We start from the raw sequence: 22,041 nt of genomic DNA, 5'->3' as shown, positions 1-22,041 counted from the left end.
ACTGGAGATGTGGTGTACAAGTGTGAGGGAAGAAGGGGGATTATGCCGCCATCTAAGAAGTTATAGTTAGTTGTTGTAGGCGCATTCATGGTGGAAAAGGGAAACGTATTTTCCTCAAAAATGACATGCCGAGAAATAATGATTTTATGACTTGACAATTCGTAACACTTATAACCTCTATGATTAGACGGATATCCTAGAAAGACACATGGTGTAGACCGAGGTTGGAGTTTATTCCTAGTGGTGGACGGAATTAAGGGATAACAAAGACATCCAAAAACTCGGAGGTGTGAATAAGACGGATCTTTTTGGTAGAGAATTTTGATGGGTGATTGGAGAGTGAGTTTCTTATTTGGAAGTATGTTGTGTAGGTAAGTGGCCATTTGAAGAGCATGGTGCCAGAAAACCGGTGGAATAGAAGCATGAGCAAGGAGGATTCAGATTATATTATTGATTGTACGAATTTTTCTTTCGGCTTTTCCATTTTGTGGGGAGGTATGAGGACAAGAGAATCGAAAAGACATTCCATTTTGTTCACAAAACTTATGAAAGAGAGCATTATCGTATTCCTTTCCATTGTCACATTGAAAACATTTTATTTCACGTTCAAATTGTGTTTTAATGTGAGCACGGAATTGTAAAAAAATGGAATGTACTTGTGATTTGTTAGAAACTGGAAAAGTCCACAAAAAATTAGTAAAATCATCAAGAAATAAAACATAGTAACGATGCCCTCCAGAGCTTAATACCGGAGATGTCCAAAGATCGCTATGAACAATATCAAAAGGCATACAAGTAAATGACAAGGAATTATAAAAAGGCAATTTTATTTGTTTCCCAAGTGGACAAGATTGACAAAAGAAATCATTTCGAAACTTATTACACAGCAAAAGTTTGTTTCGATGAAGGGAATTTAAGATAGGAGCTCCTGGATGTCCTAAACGACTATGCCATAACTCGTTAGATGAAGCAGCAAAGGCGGATGGTGGTAGTGCTGTTGTGTTTGGTTTTGTGGGAATAGGGTAGAGGTCGCCAGAACTATTACATCTCATTAAAAGCGTTCCTGTCTGAAAATCCTTCACAGAAAAACCGAGATAATCAAATTCAACAGAAACATCATTATCGATTGTAAATTTTCTGACAGAAACAAGGTTTTTGATAAGTTTTGGTGTATGCAAAACATTGTTTAAGGTTAGGGAATTGGGTAAAGATGCATGACCACAACCAATTACAGGTATATGATGACCACTTCCAACAGTAATATTATTACTCATATTAAAATAAGATGTGAGATTACCTCCATTTCCCGTCATATGAGAAGTCGCTCCGCTGTCCATATACCATTGATCATCAGGAGGAGAGATGGAGAAAGTATGCATAACAACTTGGATTTCTGTCGGAGCATAAGAAGATGAACCTTGCTGACTGTTCATGTGAGGTGGAGCAGTTGCCATGTGAGCTTGCTGAGGTTTAGGACCTAGTATGCCTGATTGTTGATGGGGAGAAACCGTTGTCGGATATGGACATGGTGGAGTGGCCCATGGCTGCCATGGATATGCCCACTGTTGCTGCTGTCTGGGATAAGTGGGAGTGGTCCACTGAGGTTGCTGATAGGGATACTGAGGCCACTGATGTGGTTGTGGCTGGGAACGACCTCCACCACGACCATTGCTTCTACCCCTGCCACGACCTCCACCACGACCATTGCTTCGGCCACCACGACCATCACCATTGTTGTTGCGGTTGTTACGCTGTTGAGTTAGAGTGGTTGAGGCCGCGTTATCATCAAGAGATGATACGAAAGCAAAGTTGCTGCTAGAATTTTCTGCTTTCTTTGCTTTAGTTGTTTCTTCCAAGATTATCATAGAACGAGCTTTGTAAAAAGGTGGAAGAGAGTCTCCATGACGGATTTGTGAACCCACCGTGGCATACACATCTGTCAGGCCAGAAATGAGTTGAAGAACAAGCCTTTCGTTAGACACGGGAGCACCGACATTAGAGAGTTGATCAGATAGGGATTTGAGATGTTGACAATAGGTGGAGGCATCAGGAAATTGCTCCATATGAACATTAGAAAATTCTTGCTCGAGGTAGAGAGCCCTAGAATTTTTATTGTCATAAAAAATGTTGAATAGCCAATTGCACGCATTTTTTGCGGTTGAATCGCGCTCAATGATGGTGTGGAGAAGATCATCAGAAATTGTGCCATAAATCCATTGAAGGACAACAACATCAAGACGTGCCCAAAGAGTAGGATCGGTGTCTTTGAGATTAGGAAATGATGTGGTTTCGGTTGGATGATATGATCAATGACTTGGTCAACACGAGCATGGATTTTGAAGAGTTCAGACCAGGTGTTATATTGACCCTTTTCAATACTTAGGGTAATTTTGATAAAATTGGTGATGTTAGAGATGGTGAATGCAGGATGAGTGGGAGGATTGGTATTCTGCGTGGTTACAGAGTTTTTGGAAGGGGAGGAGGAGGGAGATGATTGTTTGGTGGAAGATGATCGGTCGGTGCTCATGATGAGAGACAAAAATCTGATGAGAGAAGCGTGGGTGAGATGAGAGAAAGAGGAAGGTTGCGCAGCCGGTTATGTGAGAAGAGCGGTGGCGCAAGGATTAAGGTTTAGGATCAGTACCTGATGCTTACTGATACCATATTGGAATGATAGGCCTTGCCTTTCTATTGATTTTCAATGATATATATACAATCAGTTTTTCTCTCTGTCTGTTTGCTATACAATCAAGACTATTTAATAACAATAATATTCTAATAATAACAATGATATCCTAATAATAACAATGATATTCTAATAATTGCGACACAAATAATACCTGGAGAATGGAGATACTCTGTTTTAGTCTAGATTTGGTAGAACAACAATTATGACTTGTTTCTGAATTACCTGGATTTCTGGTAAATAAGGAAAACAATGGACTTAGTAAATATATATGTTTTTATTTACATAAACCACAAATAACAGTTAAATTCATGCATTCAAAAATAATCTAGAGTAAATATATTCTTAAATAAATTAAATAAAAAACCTCTCCATCCTTTGAGATATTATTTCTCTTTTCACCATTTTTCAAAGTTGTGTTTTATCTGTTATCACTGTGGAGCTCCAACCGATGGAGTAAATTTTCAAACGTTTGACCTGTTTAAATAAGGATGATAATAATATTACTGAAAGAGTGATGAAAGTGCAAGAATTTTTTTTATACGTATTACGGAGAAGATAAATACACCTTATTGTCGAGTTTGCCGATGGATGAAATACTTTGTTCATCCTTCCATGTGTTCCATTTATCTTCAGAGTCTGTTATCTAAAATTTATTGCATAAGAATAGTGAGAATAACTATCACCCCATTTATATCTAACATAAAAGCATAAAATAAATGATTAAGTATAACTTACTTTCATGTTGAAGCAAGTTTCAACATTCTTTCGTCTCAACTCCTTACATAATTGAAAGATTTCATCGTGTTCTAGTTTGGATGTATATTAAAGCAAAAGAAAATTATATTTAGTTATTATCTATTTATGATATAAATAATACAATATAAGCTTGGTATGTCGTGTAACCAAAATGGGAATCAACGTGTGGGCAATTTTTTCAATGTACTTAATAAATACCTGCGGGTGCGATAAAAGAATTTGTTTGTAGACTACATTTTTTGTGTAGTCACCATCTTCTCCTTTCAATTTTCCTTCCCTGGTTAAAACTCTTGTTGTAGTCTGTGAAACACCCCTGGATAAAGCCACATATAATTGTCCATGACTAAAAACATGTCGTGGAAGATATATTCCAACATTTGGAATGGTTTGTCCTTGTGATTTATTTATTGTAATTGCAAAACTTAGTCGCACAGGAAACTACTTTCTACTAAGGACAAAAGGCAGACCATCACTTGCAGATGTTTTTATTTTAATTCTAGGCAAAAAAGCACGTTTTCCTGCGTTGCTTCCTTCAGGATTTCCACATCCAACATATTCATAAATAAACCACGACATAATAACTGGGTCCCATTACACAATCCATATCTAGGATCTAGATTTCGTAACAACATCAATGGTGCATCCTTTTTTATCTTTAGAATATGTGGTGGCAAACTACCTTGTGCAATTGAGTTTAAGAATTCTTGCTGGTATAAATTATGATTATCTCCTTCAACCTCGTCAAACGATAACAAATTATGTTCTTCTCCTAGAAACTGATCGATAATCATATCATTCAATTTCTGGACATCATCATTTGTTGGTGTCAAAATAGCTCTTTGTACCATATATGGGGCATCAACCATGCAATTCTAAATTAGGAAAAATATGTTGGATAAGTACTTGTATGGAATGTTCACCTTCCCATGGGATTGCAATATGTAAAGGTAACCTCACCATGCCATCTGGTTTGGTAGGTTAAGCACCATCACCAATGCGAATAAGAAATTCTGCAAACTCTTGATCATGCAATGATCGCATATTTTGACGCAAATGCAAAATCTTGGTATGATTCCATAAATGAGACTGAACAATACACGCTGAAATCATTTATGCCTTAGTACCTTTTCTTACAACAGGAAGAACTTGACGAAAATCCCCCCCTGATCAGAACTTTTCCACCAAATGGAGCATTGTTGCTACAAATGTCTTGTAATGATCGATCTAAGACTTCCAAAAAAATTTTGTTTGTTATTGGTGCTTCATCCCAAATTATTGCGGCAACAACTCTAATGAGATTTGCAAGATCCTTTTGCTTTTCAATACCACAAATGGAACTCGGTTGAATATCAATAAGGATCTTAAATCGAGAGTGTGCAATCCTACCACCGGGTAACAATGTTGCAGCTATACCAGATGATGCAGTTGCTAAGACAATTTCTCCTCTACTTCTTAAACTTGCCATTAATGTTCTATAAAGGAATTTTTTACCTGTTCCTCCTGGACCATCAACAAAAAATACCCCACTGTGTTTTTGAACAATTACATTCATAATGGTGTTGAATGCAATCATTTGATCATTATTTAACTTAGCAATAAATTCAATATCTTCATTGGGGATATCGATCGCTAACTCCTCTTGTATGATACTTGGAACTGCACCTCTGTCTATTGTATTAGGGGGTAAAGATGGGAGATCATAATCATCAATCTTTTTACCGTGCAGGTTTAAGAGTTCATTCAAGTCCTTCAACAACATATTAGTTAAGTCTGATTCCACAACATTGTTAGCTGTTTGATAATCCTCTACCATATGTGTAAAAAACTCATTCCAAAGGCCTCTAACATCAGTAGGTTCACAAAATATTAAAATCGTCACGAATAACCTTCGTAAAGCATATTGCATTCGGAGACTCATAACCTCAACCAAACAATCACGAATACTATGATCAGTCTCTAGAAATCCCCTATCCTCGGCTGATTTTTTGAATGTACTGAAAGTCATGCCATTATTTGTAAGAAGATATTCCCAACTGGTTGGACCTGTGACATGCGATAACAACAGTCGCAAGTAAAACTTATCTCCCTCCGAAGGTGATACCGTATGGATTCTCCCGATAACTTTTCTTGTTGATCACCTACGATGCCATTCCATATCCCGCTTGTTCCAACAATAATCCTCTGGAATCTCTCTATACAGATACTTTCTTGCTTGTGGATCTCGTAGATTCAATGCAAAGAATTGCGTGAGCATTGTTTTGGAGTTGCGTTCATTATTTAACACATCTGCAATTTGCTGATGATCATAAAAACGCACTTGATGGCAGTTCGGCAAGTGGATCTGCAATCTTTCAACCGAAGGATATAATCGGTAAAGAGTGAATCGAAATATTTTCCATAATGCCTCGGGAGGACAAACCCATCTTGCATCAACATATTGCTGAACTTCATCCATGTATGATCCTTTATGAACCTCCATAGCCACACGACCAGGGCCCTTGTACACATATTTGTATAGATACTTGATACTTTTAATGCTACTGCAAATCTCTACATTGATGTGACAGTCATACTTTAACAGTAACCAAGGGTTATAAGGAACCACCCATCTATTATCGACAGACCTATCTTTACCTAACGATACAGACTCATCAAACCTTCTCCTATACTCGGGATATGAGTCAGTGCCTTGACGTGTTTCATCCAAGAATTGTTTGGGATACCTTTTTTTACAATGTCTGTCTTTCATACATGGAGATTTTCGGTTGATTATGCCGCAAGGTCCGTGGATCATATGTCTTACAACAACTTCATGCAACTGTGGTTCACATTCTAATTTAGGTATTTCTGCTCTTACCATACTATCATAATCTTTTGGGTCACGCAACTTATCGTTACTTTCTAAGACCAACAACATATGCACATGCGGCAGTCCTCGCTTTTGAAATTCAGTGACATACATGTAGCTTTTAACTTTACCCAAGACTCCTTTATTAATAACATCATCCTTCAATTTCTCAAATTTCGAACGAAATATTCTTGTTAGCAAATCTGGACGATCTTGTGGTGTTTGAAAAGACAAAAGTTCTGATGTTATCTCACTCAAAGAAGGATTGCATGTCATTGTTAGAAAAATATCTGGTTTACCGCCATTAAGAACAATAGCCATGCCATCTTCATAACATTGTGTCATGTCTCGACGACCGGCAATAAATGATGATGACAATTTTGTTCTTTTTTCAATGTTCTCTACGATGATTCATGAAATGCATTAGTATTAGAATATATGAATTATTAGCATTAGAAGTACAACTAATTATTAATCTAAAACTGTATATTTATGCTATATGAATTTGTACCTGCATTAGTTTCACCAACATGCAAAGCATCATGTAAACCTTGGTACAATTCAGAACGTATATCACTTTGGTGCTCTTTAATCCACCTTAATCTCCCTGATTCAATTTTGACATAATTGTCTACAACATATTGTTGCAACAGTCGACCCGCATTTAACAACATTGATTGATCATTTGGGCGAATCTACAGTTGATTGAAAAAAATGTCGGTGTTAAATATAAAGTTTTTTAAACAACACTTAGCTAAGTAGATTATCTACTAAAATTAATCCAAATTTACCTGAAGCATGTAACTGTAATATGCTCGACATGACACTCTTCGTCCATTGCAATTTGTTGTGTTGATGTCCCAACCATGCGTCCCAAATGGAAACAATACAGGGTATTGCAAAGGATCATAATATCCCTTTGTCTCTTGAACTTTCTTGAGATTTCCATCACAACTAATGACATTAATATCCCTTCCATAATCCATAGAATCTGCATCACATCCAACAATAATTGTCGCAACTTGTTCAGCAGTTGGAAGATTATATTGATGGTGATTACTTGGACGCTCCTTAAGTATGAGGCTACATTCACTGATATTTGGAAGTATTGAAAGTTGCTTGAACCTAATTACAAAAGGATTAAACTGATGGAGCATTTTCTGTAATTTGTGAACTACATTTTGGTGCAGCTGTGGATTTTCCTGTATTCAATTATGTAGCTCATTATCGGTGTCGTAGATGTATAGTTGTAAGAAACGCGGTCTGACACCATCATTTGGATAGAAACCTCCTATGTTATGGTAAAAAGCACCTTGAGCACGAAATGTGTATATACCACTACCAGATGCAAGAATATTCTAATCAACATGAACACCAATTGAAGTGAATGAAAGCACATGGTTATAACTTCGAATATGTTGCCTAAAATGTTTTCCTTCAGCTGAACCATCCAAAAATAATTGTTGCAATTCTATAGGAGCATCAACTCGTGAGAATGATACCTTTCCACCATTACAACACGTGTCACGTGATTCATGATGAAACAATCTTGCATTGCAGTGTCTACAGGTAAATGGATGAGGCAACCGAGATTTTGCCATCATCATATTATTTTTGAAATTTCGAGCAATATTGTGCTTTACTCGAAAAGCATGTCCTGATTCTACAGGCAGGAGTTTGATATTGATTACTAAATATTATCTAAAATCTAAAATACAAATAAAAAATATATGCAAGATGCTTCAATTATTATATTTTAATATTGCATGATTTTAAATTTGACTTCACATGAGCAAATGCTACATTTATTTGAAGCAAATTTTTTACGAACATACCTTGAGGACGACGTGATAATGCACCATTTTCTCTGGCGTCCATGTTAACATATGATATTGCTGCATCCTCCAAAGCTTCATCAACATCCATTTCATCTGATACAAAAATAATAATTAATATATATACATTTGTAAAAATTAATACTCGCATACTTAGAACTATATCACTTATACCTGTATCGGATTGACTCGTGTTGTTTCGTTGGTTAGGTGATATGAAATTACGATTTGCGGGTTTAAATACATAAAATAAGATATGACGAAAGCGAACAAAATTATGAAATGTAATATATAATATATATATTGATAATCATAAACCAAGTGCAACATCATTAACATGTGTAATTCTACTTGGGTCGGCTTCACTGTCATGAGTTCCTTGAAAGTGTGATCTTGGAAAAGTCATATTTGTAAAATTTTGAAATGGAACTCTCGACTGACTGTTTGTAGGGCGAGATGTTTGAGCTTGTTTCTCTTGCTCTTTTCGCCGCCTATAATTTTCACGTCGTCTCGACAAATTGTTTTCTCTCTGCTCGTTGCTCATATTTTGTCTCCTCTTCCTTTCATTTTCGGACCTTCTTGACCACTGTTGTTGACTTGATATTTGACGGGTATTATTTTCTATTTTATTAATGTAATTGTCAACTGGAAACTATACCGAATCCTCTACAAAAATATAAAATTAAAATAAAAAAATTATGAAAATTAAAAAAATAAGCATGAATAACATATAATCATTATATTATTCTATATACTATTTTATTAAGTTATATCATTATATTATGCTTATAAAAAATTATATAAGCATATAATCAAATTATTAATAAACATAAACATAACTTGATATGGTATTCTATATACTATTTTCATAACTTGATATGGTATTCTATATACTATTTTCATAACTTGATATGGTATTCTATATACTATTAGCGCACTAAAAAATAGTATATAGAATAATATATGCTTATATGAAAATAACTTGATATAATCATTATATTATCCTTATAAAAAATACTTATATGCTTAATAAAATTATGAAAATTAAAAAAATAAGCATGAATAACTTGATATATTATTCACTTGATATATTTTCATACTATATACTAATTTAACTTGATATATTTTCATACTATATACTAATTTAACTTGATAAATAATTTACCTTAAAATTAAAATTAAAAAAAATGGTATTCTATAAGAGAGAACAAAGTCAAAATGCAATGCAAAAAAAACGGGAGTGATACTTTTCTTCTCTCTAACACTTTCTATTTCCTTACATTTTTAAATTTCTTTTTATCTCTTTTGGTTACTTTTCTAGAAACTTTAAATTATTTCAGTAACTTCAATTAAGTCATACATCTTATTCATGTTTTTGCATTAAAATACGTTAATATTGTTTTCTTTTAAGTAATAAAATATTATGTTACCCAAAATTTCTACCAATTTATTAATTAATATTTCGTTCAACTAATTATTTTAGTAATTAATTAATAATTAAATTATTATAGTATGTCAGTCCATTAAATCAATTTAAGTTGTGAACATCACACCCCCGCTAAATCAGTTGTGGATTTTGTCCGTTGCATTTTGTTTAGGCCGTTACCTAAATATATAGGTGGTCTTTTGTCCGAAGGTACTCATATGAAATTTTGTCTCTTTTAATTATTAATTAATTATTAAAATAACTTCTATAATGTTTGTCCCGTCCAAATAATTATGTGAAAGGTATTTTAAATAATTTGTCCGAAGGTACTAATTAGTAAAACGTGGTTATTAAAAATAACCGTACATGAGTACCTAAATATATGAACATAAAAAGTGGTACTAATTTCTTAATGTTTTTTAATTAATATAATATAGAGTTTATAAATTAGGAACCATTAAAAACATCAATAATTATAAACGTGTAAACATCAATAAATAATTGGTTATTTTAAACGTTTTAATTACAGAAAAAGAATTATTAAACACGTTTTATAAACTCTGTGTAAATAATCATAATTATACGTAATTGGTTATTTTAAATGTTTTAATTAAAACGTAATAATTAAAAACATCATAATTATAATTAATTAATATACCACTATATAGAAGTTACTAATTTCTTAATGCTTTTTCTATAATAATTACACGTTTTATAAAGTAACTTCTATAATGTTTGTCCCGTTCATATATTTTTACATATAAGAAGTCATAAAAGGTATAACTTTATAACTCCTATAATGTTTACATGTGATATTTACATGAGTACCTAAATATATGAACATCACAGCTTTTGAAAAAGTGCTAATATGACAAATCTCACACCATAAACTTTGAACCTTCTTTCTTTTTGTTAATGCACTTTTCTTTTCCACTTTCACAATTGCAGAATGAAGGACTATAAATAAGTGAAAAAAGTTGATTATACAAATATGAACGAATCCTAACGAAAATTTCAGTGTTGTTTTCGAAACACATAAAGCAAAGAAGTCATAGATAGAAGTTAGAATTTCACGTACCTTCAAGAAGTTTCTGGCAAGGCAGTTCAATCGCGAAGGTTGGCCGTTGGATGTATCAGCGGTGATGTTGGAAGTTCAACGGTGATGTCGGAAGTTCAGCGGTGCTTTTGGTTGTTGCTATAACCGGAGAAAATGAAAAAAAGGAAAATCGTGAATGTTCGTAGGATCGTTTTTGTAGCAGCCAATAATAAGAACATTGATATTGAGAAGTTAAGGAAATATTTTGGTGATGTCACAGAAACTCCCATTTACACTTGGATTTTATGTGTGTAGCCAATGCATCCATTATTTAAAATTAAACTGTCATTTCCTATATGTTGTAACTGTTATTCCTATTATGTAGCAGTTAAAATTTGATAATAGAAATAAAAATGTGAGAAGTTATAAAGTGAAATATTTTGTTAAATTGTTCCATAAGTGTAGGATGGTATGACTGCCACATATTATTATTATTGGATAAAATAAAAAGAATTAAAAAATCTAAGGGTAAAATCGGAAGAAAAATAGGTCACTCCAAATAGGTGTATCCCCTTTATATATAGGTATACAGGTAAATGGATGAGGCAACCGGGATTTTGCCATCATCATATTATTTTTGAAATTTCGAGCAATATTGTGCTTTACTCGAAAAGCATGTCCTGATTCTACAGGCAGGAGTTTGATATTGATTACTAAATATTATCTAAAATCTAAAATACAAATAAAAAATATATGCAAGATGCTTCAATTATTATATTTTAATATTGCATGATTTTAAATTTGACGTCACATGAGCAAATGCTACATTTATTCGAAGCAAATTTTTTACGAACATACCTTGAGGACGACGTGATAATGCACCATTTTCTCTGGCGTCCATGTTAACATATGATATTGCTGCATCCTCCAAAGCTTCATCAACATCCATATCATCTGATACAAAAATAATTAATATATATACATTTGTAAAAATTAATACTCGCATACTTAGAACTATATCACTTATACCTGTATCGGATTGACTCGTGTTGTTTCGTTGGTTAGGTGATGTGCAATTACGATTTGCGGGTTTAAATACATAAAATAAGATATGACGAAAGCGAACAAAATTATGAAATGTAATATAATATATATATATTGATAATCACAAACCAAGTGCAAAATCATTAACATGTGTAATTCTACTTGGGCCGGCTTCACTGTCATGAGTTCCTTGAAAGTGTGATCTTGAAAAAGTCATATTTGTAAAATTTTGAAATGGAACTATCGACTTACTGTTTATAGGGCGAGATGTTTGAGCTTGTTTCTCTTGCTCTTTTCGCCGCCTATAATTTTCACGTCGTCTCGACAAATTGTTTTCTCTCTGCTCGTTGCTCATATTTTGTCTCCTCTTCCTTTCATTTTCGGACCTTCTTGACCTCTGTTGTTGACTTGATATTTGACGAGTATTATTTTCTATTTTATTCATGTAATTGTCAACTGAAAACTATACCGAATCCTCTACAAAAACATAAAATTAAAATAAAAAAATTATGAAAATTAAAAAAATAAGCATGAATAACATATAATCATTATATTATTCTATATACTATTTTATTAAGTTATATCATTATATTATGCTTATAAAAAATTATATAAGCATATAATCAAATTATTAATAAACATAAACATAACTTGATATGGTATTCTATATACTATTTTCATAACTTGATATGGTATTCTATATACTATTTTCATAACTTGATATGGTATTCTATATACTATTAGCGCAGTACAAAATAGTATATAGAATAATATATGCTTATATGAAAATAACTTGATATAATCATTATATTATGCTTATAAAAAATGCTTATATGCTTAATAAAAATTATGAAAATTAAAAAAATAAACATGAATAACTTGATATATTATTCACTTGATATATTTTCATACTATATACTAATTTAACTTGATATATTTTCATACTATATATTAATTTAACTTGATAAATAATTTACCTTAAAATTAAAATTAAAAAAAATGGTATTCTATAAGAGAGAACAAAGTCAAAATGCAATACAAAAAAAAACGGGAGTGATACTTTTCTTCTCTCTAACACTTTCTATTCTCTTACATTTTTAAATTTCTTTTTATCTCTTTTGGTTACTTTTCTAGAAACTTTAAATTATTTCAGTAACTTCAATTAAGTCATACATCTTTTTCATGTTTTTGCATGAAAATACGTTAATATTGTTTTCTTTTAAGTAATAAAATATTATGTTACCCAAAATTTCTACCAATTTATTAATTAATATTTCGTTCAACTAATTATTTTAGTAATTAATTAATAATTAAATTATTATAGTATGTCAGTCCATTAAATCAATTTAAGTTGTGAACATCACACCCCCGCTAAATCAGTTGTGGATTCTGTCCGTTGCATTTTGTTTAGGCCGTAACCTAAATATATAGGTGGTCTTTTGTCTGAATGTACTCATATGAAATTTTGTCTCTTTTAATTATTAATTAATTATTAAAATAACTTCTATAATATTTGTCTCGTCCAAATAATTATGTGAAAGGTATTTTAAATAATTTGTCCGAAGGTACTAATTAGTAAAACGTGGTTATTAAAAATAACCGTACATGAGTACCTAAATATATGAACATAAAAAGTGGTACTAAGTTCTTAATGTTTTTTAATTAATATAATATAGAGTTTATAAATTAGGAACCATTAAAAACATCATAATTATAAACGTGTAAACATCAATACATAATTGGTTATTTTAAACGTTTTAATTACAGAAAAAGAATTATTAAACACGTTTTATAAACTCTGTGTAAATAATCATAATTATACGTAATTGGTTATTTTAAATGTTTTAATTAAAACGTAATAATTAAAAACATCATAATTATAATTAATTAATATACCACTATATAGAAGTTACTAATTTCTTAATGCTTTTTCTATAATAATTACACGTTTTATAAAGTAACTTCTATAATGTTTGTCCCGTTCATATATTTTTACATATAAGAAGTCATAAAAGGTGTAACTTTATAACTCCTATAATGTTTACATGTGATATTTACATGAGTACCTAAATAAATGAACATCACAGCTTTTGAAAAAGTGCTAATATGACAAATCTCACACCATAAACTTTGAACCTTCTTTCTTTTTGTTAATGCACTTTTCTTTTCCACTTTCACAATTGCAGAATGGAGGACTATAAATAAGTGAAAAAAGTTGATTATACAAATATGAACGAATCCTAACGAAAATTTCAGTGTTGTTTTCGAAACACATAAAGCAAACAAGTCATAGATAGAAGTTAGAATTTCACGTACCTTCAAGAAGTTTCTGGCAAGGCAGTTCAATCGCGAAGGTTGGCCGTTGGATGTATCAGCGGTGATGTCGGAAGTTCAACGGTGATGTTGGAAGTTCAACGGTGCTTTTGGTTGTTGCTGTAACAGGAGGAAATGAAAAAAATGAAAATCGTGAATGTTCGTAGGATCGTTTTTGTAGCAGCCAATAATAAGAACATTGATATTGAGAAGTCATAGATAGAAGTTAGAATTTCACGTACCTTCAAGAAGTTTCTGGCAAGGCAGTTCAATCGCGAAGGTTGGCCGTTGGATGTATCAACGGTGATGTCGGAAGTTCAACGGTGATGTCGGAAGTTCAGCGGTGCTTTTGGTTGTTGCTGTAACCGGAGGAAATGAAAAAAATGAAAATCGTGAATGTTCGTAGGATCATTTTTGTAGCAGCCAATAATAAGAACATTAATATTGAGAAGTTAAGGAAATATTTTGGTGATGTCACAGAAACTCCCATTTACACTTGGATTTTATGTGTGTATGCATCCATTATTTAAAATTAAATTGTCATTTCCTATATGTTGTAACTGTTATTCCTATTATGTAGCAGTTAAAATTTGATAATAGGAATAAAAACGTGAGAAGTTATAAAGTGAAATATTTTGTTAAATTGTTCCATAAGTGTAGGATGGTATGACTGCCACATATTATTATTATTGGATAAAATAAAAGAATTAAAAAATCTAAGGGTAAAATCGGAAGAAAAATAGGCCACTATAAATAGGTGTATCCCCTTTATATATAGGTATAGATAATGGAGAAAGTTCGTTGAATGTCGATCTCAAAGACTGTTCGCAAATATTGAGTTCTAATTGTTGTTCAATTAAACAAAAACTTGTGTTGGGGGTTTTAGATTGAAATTTATAAAAATAATTATAAATAAAATAAATAATATTGTAAAAGGGTTTTCAAGATAAAGTAATATGCTAGGGAAGATGTGTGATTTGTCCCTATAACAACTCCGAGTCGCTATTGAATCAACAAATATCAATTAATTACTACCCGTTCTCAAAGGTATTTTCTTCCAAGGTCTAGGTAAGAAAATATTTAATCATTCAACCTTAATATCTATGTCCATAGAAAATTACCGATGAAATTAAGCCTTAATATATCGAGAACAATTTGGTTCCTACCGGGTATCCTTAGTCCTTGGTAATATCTACTATAGACTAATCTTATGAAAGCATTATCAACGGCAGTCCAGCCTAATTGATAATATACAACAATCTCAATTGTTCAGAAAGAGAAAGCATTAAGCACATCAAAAGATTAAAGTAATTCTGAAAAACAATATTGTCATTGCAAATGTAAACTCAAAGTCATTACATATTCAAATCAGGGACAACCCACTAGCATTGGGGGATTTAACTACTCATAATATTCAAGCAATTTAAAATATAAAATGGAGACATTACAAGTATTCAGATGAACTTCAATCTTTAATTGCTTCCGCTCATGAAAAATCTTGTTTCTCCTAAAACCTTGATATTTCTAATTCTGAATCGTATCAATTCTTGATCTCCGCCAAAAATCCCGCTTTTCTCTGCAAAATTGTCCTCTTATAGAAAAGTCTTTTCTTCCTTCAAACAAATCCACAAAAGTCCATCACATCCGCCTCACAATTGACCAAAATTCCCCTCACTTAGGAATGACAACAAAAAAGTCAAAATTGGACTTTTTCACGCATGACTGCTACGGCTCGTAGCCGGTGCTACGGGTGGCCGTAGTAGGCCACTGTTTGAGTGGTCTTTGTCTAGGTCTCCTGCTACGGCCCGTAACAGGTGCTACAGGTGGTCGTAGCAGTCCACTATTTTGATGGATATTTTCTTATGTGTCATACCCCCTTACTACGGCCCGTAGCCGGTGCTACGGGTTGTCGTACTATGCCAATTTTTGGATTGTGTTCTCTGTGCATTCAGGGCTTCCTGCTACGGCCCGTAGCAGGTGCTACGGGTGGTCGTAGCAGGCCTACTGGACCATGGAAAACTCTTTCTGGTTCTGTTTGCTTCTCCTTGGTTTCTACATTCAATCGTGCTTGAGTAACCTACTTGAACATGAAACACAGAAAAGACACACACCCAAAGTGTAAAATGCAATAAAAAATAGAAATGACACTAACAATGATGAAACGGTAACATTACCTATTGGTGAAAAAATAGACTCAATAGAACGTTAATTAAAACAAAGTAATACAAGTTACATGAATTTTCGACGAATAAGTGACATAATAGATAGCATAAACGGTGACTGATCACAACCCCAAACTTATTTCATTGCTTATCCTCAAGCAATTTTCAAGACAATTTTTTTACCTCATGTCACCCCTAAAAATAGTTGAAGATTCAACTTTTCCCACAATACTGTTGAGAACTTTCACAACTTGCTCATTCTTTTTCTTTCAGGATCCCCTGCTTTCCGGAATTATTTGTTCCGCCACACTTTCACATCAGAGTACTACTTCACTTGTCAGTTTGTTTCACACACTCACCTCAACTCTCGGGGCTATAGTGTTTGCACTCTCAATTTCATAGTATGCAATACCGACTCTTAAATCCTTGATCGTTTGTGCCTGAGGCCTCATATAAGTTTCTTGGCTTTCTTGAACTGTTTCGTTCCTCAATAGTGGCTTTTGAGCCCGAGATTAGGCTTCCTCGCCCGAAGTGCTGTTCGCACCTCCCTGACTCCATATTGGGCCCATTGTTAGCTTATTTTTCTTGGGCCTAATTGTTGGTTAACTAGGACTTATTTGCTTTGTTAATTAGGTTTAGTTAGTAATTTGGGGCATGATTAGTTAGTAATTAGGATTTAGTTGCTAATTATATTTTTATTAGTTAATTAGGTTTAGTAGATGTTAAAATGAGATTAATAATTAGGATCAAATTCTTGGTTAGTAATTGGTTAATTAGGATTTTTAGATAATTAGAATAGTTAGGATTGTTTAGGAATTAATTGACTTTTAATTAGAAAGTTTCATGATTGGGACTTAATTCTTGATTAAGGAATTAGATACTATTAGAAATATTAGAAATTAATTAGGACTATTAAAATTAGTAGATTTTATTTTTTAAAATATTTGTAATAAGGTTAAGAGATTAGAATTTAATTATTTCTTAGAGTTTAATTGTCTTTTGAAATTTAATTGGTGTAGCCTAATTTTTAGCATTTAGAATAATTTTAGAAGTTGTTTACATTTTAGGAATAGCTTAATTTTTTATTAGAATTTAATTTGGTTCCTAATATCAATTTTTTAAGAAATGACCATTTTACCCCTTAGGGGTTATTTTGATATTTTAATCATACAATTGCATGTTCCCTTAAAAATTTTAACATAGAATTTTAATCAAGTTTGAACCACATATTAATATGATCCCTTAGGATAGTTTGATTCGTTTCTAACCATTATATTAGGTTTTAACCCAGTTTCCAAATTGTTTCAAACCCTCCGATTCAAATTGATCAAAAGTAATTTTGATCAATTAAATCCTTTGAACTTGTATAATCCCACAGTCTAATTTTGAGTGACCAAAAGACCCTTGGAGTCTAATTTTGAATGACCAAAACACCCTTGATCGAATTTTTCTTCTAAGTCGTGGATCTCGAAGCCTCAAGTCAGATCCCCAGTCATACTAAGCAGTGGATAATACAAGCACATCAAAGGTGGCTTCTTCAAGAGCTTGTTAAATAAAAGTTAGAATTGTGTGGCACGGGCCTTAAGTAATAGAGAAGGAATGTGACTAAGAGTTTTCTTAACCCCATTCTGAATATCTTTGGGTATTGAACGAATGACCCATTACTCATCGTATTCACCTCTATTCATAGACTTTAGCACAATTCTAAGCATGCAGTTGGCAAGTCTCTCTCGCATCACAAAGCATCATGCAACAAGCAAAGGACTGCGTTAACAACTTATCAATCATAACTCAAGTTGTCCGATACGAGCCTTAAGCAACGGAGAAGGAATGGAACTGGAGAATTCCTACCCCCATTCTGAATATCTTTAGGTACGGGACGAATGACCCAGTTGCTCATTGTATTCACCTTCATTCATAGACTTTAGTACAATTCAAATCGAACGATTGATAAGGTAACCATCATCATTGCAAGAAACAACAACAAAGATTCTCCTCCATCAACTTTAAAGTTAAGATGATAATTACATGCCACGAGCCTTAAGTAGTAAAGAAGGAATGAGACTAGAGCTTTCCTACACTCATTCTGGATATCTTTGGGTGCGAGACGTCTGGCCTGTTGCTTATCGTATCCACCTTTACTCATATACTTTAGTGTGATTCTTATCGAATAACTATCAAGTCTATTCCATCCCTTCAATCAATCATCTCTTTTTGCCTCCTTAATCATCTTGTCTTCAGCCCTAGTGGGTTGAACTACGAAAGCTCTGATTTCCTTATTGCACTATAAGGATACATAGGTAGGAGAATTCATATTCTTCACGAGCTACCCTATTTATTAATCCGTCATTCTTTCATCAATCAATACCATCTTTTGAGATCAAATATCATTGTTCCTTGGATTCCATTCACATCCTTTTAGGACGCCTAATGAACAGTCCGTCTTATGAACCAAGAGTTGTTTGGCTTGTACCCAGACATTTAATTCCTTTATTTTAGGTTATTCCACTATAGTGATACCATGCCTCGGTCCCCTCACTTATTGGTTTACCTTTTCTCTTCGGTTCAGAGTTTATTCCTTCATGGATCCAAGATATCATTCTCTTTGATCTCGAATTGTCTGTTCCCTAACAAGTGATATATCTTATTCTTGTGCTAATCAATACTTCCTTTTGGGTTCCATTTTCATCCTTTTAGGACGCCTAATGAATAGTGCACCTTGTGAATCAAGAGCAGTTTGGCTTATTGCTAGACATTTAATAATCTTTGCTTCCAGTCATTCAACGATAGTGATACCATGCCTCGGGCCCCTCACTTGTTGGTCTGTCTATTTACTTTTGATTCGAAGCCAACTTGCCTTTATGGATTCCCATGTTACCATTCTATTGGTACGACTTATACCTTTCATCACTCTCAATCTCTTTCTTTATTTTCGTAGTTCCACGAACTACGATTGCTTTGATTTTCTCATTACACAATGAGAATACTTAGGCACGAGGATGCAAATCCTTGGCGAGCATACTTCTAATTATTCCTTCCGCCTTAGGGCACCATCCATATCTTTCATGATTCATTACCTACCTTCGATCATAAACCATTCACTCAAGTGACATACTGTTTCTTTGAAATCAAATACACTTCCTTTGGAATTCTATATATACCCTTTTAGGATGCCTAATGAAAAGTTCGCATTTGTGCCTAAATTTGTTTGGATTTTTCCCAGACATTTAATTCTTCTTTTTCGGCCAACCATATAGTGAGGGGTCCTAACAGATATTTGGGATACACTTCCTTTGGTAATATCTACCATGTCTTAGACCCCTCACTTGTGGTTTATCCCACATTCCCTCTATGGTACAAATTTCATTTATCCTATGGATTCCAATATACCTTTACCTTTAGGTTCAAATTATACCTTTTTGGTCACTTGTTACCAAGCCCTTCGATTCTTTGACTTTGGTCATTCATTCCATTCATCTCCATGATACATTCATATTCTACCTTCATTCATTTCACGTGATATACCCGTGTTTTTTAGCCAAATACAATATACTGCTCCATCTTGTACCTCTTTATGAACCGAGAGATGTTTGTGCTGTGAAACCAAACACTTAATTCCCTTCTTTTTCGGTTATTCCAATACAGTGATACCATGTCTTAGACCCCTCACTTATTGGTTCATACCATTTTTACTCTTGTGTTCACACTTTCTCCCCTTGTTGGAGTTCAAACAACACAATCCTTTGGTTCAGACCATATTGTCATCACAATTCTTTTCACCCCCCACCACTAGTTCTTAGAAATACGGAGCTCTGAATTCCTCATTTCACTATGAGGATACGTAGGCATGAGGGCCCCAATCCTCACTGAGCACTTTATTTATTTTTCTCTTCCTTTCCCCTTTCTTTTGCGAGTAATCTTTAGAGATAACACTTATTCGAGCAAGAACAATCAAAATGGTTCCCATGGAGTACCGTGGACGTTAGGGGTGATAATACCTTCCCCTTGCATAATCGACTTCCTTACCAAACATATCTCTTTCCCCGGGTTTTATCGATGTTTTCCCTTTCCTTCGGGAATAAATAAAGTTCGATGACGACTCTGTTGTATGTTCGAGCGTGCGATGCGTTCGGGTATATTTCCGCTAGCTTCACTCCCTAAAGCGGACACACCCGTTGGACTGTATGGAGTGAATTATGGACTTCTGAGCGGGCCTGTGTCACTTTTTGCTTCCATTCAACCTCTGTTTCCAGCCATACACCCTCCCTTGCATTTTCTTTTATTATTCTTTGTTTTATTGTTTTTTTGTTTGTTTTAATTTATCTATATTATTTACACCTTTGATCTCGATTATGTCATCTTGATGATATTTTTATGCCATTTTATTTTTCTACTTTTTTTTTAGCATTATGATTTAATTTTCTTCACTTAATTTCTTACCATTTCAATTCCTTGCAATCCTAACTACTAGTTGCTAACACTTTAATTTGATTTAATCTTTTAATGAAAATTAACATCTAACTACTAACTTATATTTCTTTTTTATTTCAATTTTTATCAATCTTTTGTAATCCTTATTTTTAATTCAATTTTGTGCATCATTTGGTTTTAACTTGAGTGACTGTTTGGTTGATAAATCTTCAACATTTCAAATCATTGATAGATGGTCTCTTGGTTGATTCAATCTTTTCTAATTCAATATGTTGATAGATGATCATTTGATCATATTTTTGACACTTTGAGTTAATGATAAATCATCCTTTGGTGTAACATATGTTTGAGTCCTTTGACTTGTTGATAGATGATCCCAATATGATGACATGAATTTTCCTTCTACCATCTAACACCTAACATCTAACACCTAGCATCTAACTCCTTCTTCCTAACATTTAATTTATGAAATTTAAATTCTTGCAATTTATTTTATGGCTCATTAACATCCACCTTATTTCATCTTCTTTTATCTTTTATTATTATCTTGTCATCTAATCAACAATGAACTAAAACATGATAAGATTGAAAGACCTAAAAGACATAATTCATCTTCTTTATGATCTAAGCTTGGATATATTGGACTTGGACTTTCATTAGACTTAAGGAGTTGGTGTATGAATTATGCTTGAGATACATTGGACATAATGTACCTATATGGACCCATTGGACTTTGTGTATGACTATAGCTTAATCTGGAGATCATCATGGACTCATTGACCTCTTGATAACTTACATCTTGTTCACATGTGAAACTTTCGAACTTGTGATCTTGTCATCTTATTTATTGTCCATTGCCTTATACCTCTGCTTATCACATTCATTTGCTTAGATTAGCATACATTATCACACACATGGCTTACTCTTGGGATACCTAACAATGAGGACTAGGCTTATCACACATTAGCACCCACATGGCTTATTCTTGGGCTACCTAATAATGAGACCATAGGCTAGTCATTGTATAATCATGCACTGTATTTTATCCATCTCTCTCCCTTTGATTTATCTTGATCAAATTCCATTTGATCAACTATATCCTTTTACTTTGCATACATTCCCTCTATCTTTGTCAAGTGACCATAAGTCTCTTGGTCACTTGATGAGACTTGTCTCTGTTACCTTGGAACTCAAGATTACCAACAAGTACAAGACTTCAATCTCAAGTCAAGACATCATCCATCTACCTCATCCCCACAAAGCATCTATGAGAACCTGTTTCAACAACTTGTCAGACCTTGATAAGGATTACATGTCATGAGCCTTAAGCAATAGAGAATGCGTGAGAGAGAGCATTCCTAACCTCATTTTGAATATTTTGGGTACGTGATAAATGACCCAGTTACTCAGAGTATTCATCTCTATTCATAGACTTTAGTTCAATTCTAGTTAATTCAATGTGAAGTTTGCATCTGGCCATGTGGCTCTTATCTCAGTACTT

General features: G+C 33.3%; 1 protein-coding gene across 1 annotated transcript; it reads right to left on the bottom strand.

The window, feature by feature from the left end:
* Nucleotides 1–3,233: 3,233 nt before the first annotated feature.
* On the bottom strand, nucleotides 3,234–11,851 carry LOC127104914 (uncharacterized). The gene is made up of 10 exons (XM_051042052.1): nucleotides 11,764–11,851; nucleotides 11,449–11,544; nucleotides 8,129–8,224; nucleotides 7,796–7,956; nucleotides 7,085–7,495; nucleotides 6,805–6,988; nucleotides 5,588–6,694; nucleotides 4,570–5,488; nucleotides 3,644–3,758; nucleotides 3,234–3,332 (listed from the first exon to the last, which is right to left on the bottom strand). Exons 1-10 carry the CDS (start codon nucleotides 11,849–11,851, stop codon nucleotides 3,234–3,236), a joined length of 3,276 nt encoding a protein of 1,091 aa, XP_050898009.1.
* Between the last annotated feature and the right edge of the window lie 10,190 nt (nucleotides 11,852–22,041).

The sequence above is a fragment of the Lathyrus oleraceus genome, chromosome 7 (assembly GCF_024323335.1).
Source record: "Lathyrus oleraceus cultivar Zhongwan6 chromosome 7, CAAS_Psat_ZW6_1.0, whole genome shotgun sequence".
NCBI classification, from domain to species: Eukaryota; Viridiplantae; Streptophyta; class Magnoliopsida; order Fabales; family Fabaceae; genus Lathyrus; species Lathyrus oleraceus.
This window is presented reverse-complemented; position numbering and strand designations above follow the sequence as displayed.

Coding starts and splice junctions, on each gene's coding strand:
- LOC127104914 (XM_051042052.1), bottom strand. CDS start 11,851: ATGACTTTTTCAAGATCACACTTTCAAGGAACTCATGACAGTGAAGCC. Junction 8,225..11,448: donor ATTATCACGTCGTCCTCAAG/GTATGTTCGTAA, acceptor TTTTTGTATCAG/ATGAAATGGATGTTGATGAA. Junction 3,759..4,569: donor TCTTCCTGTTGTAAGAAAAG/GTACTAAGGCAT, acceptor GGCTTTATCCAG/GGGTGTTTCACAGACTACAA.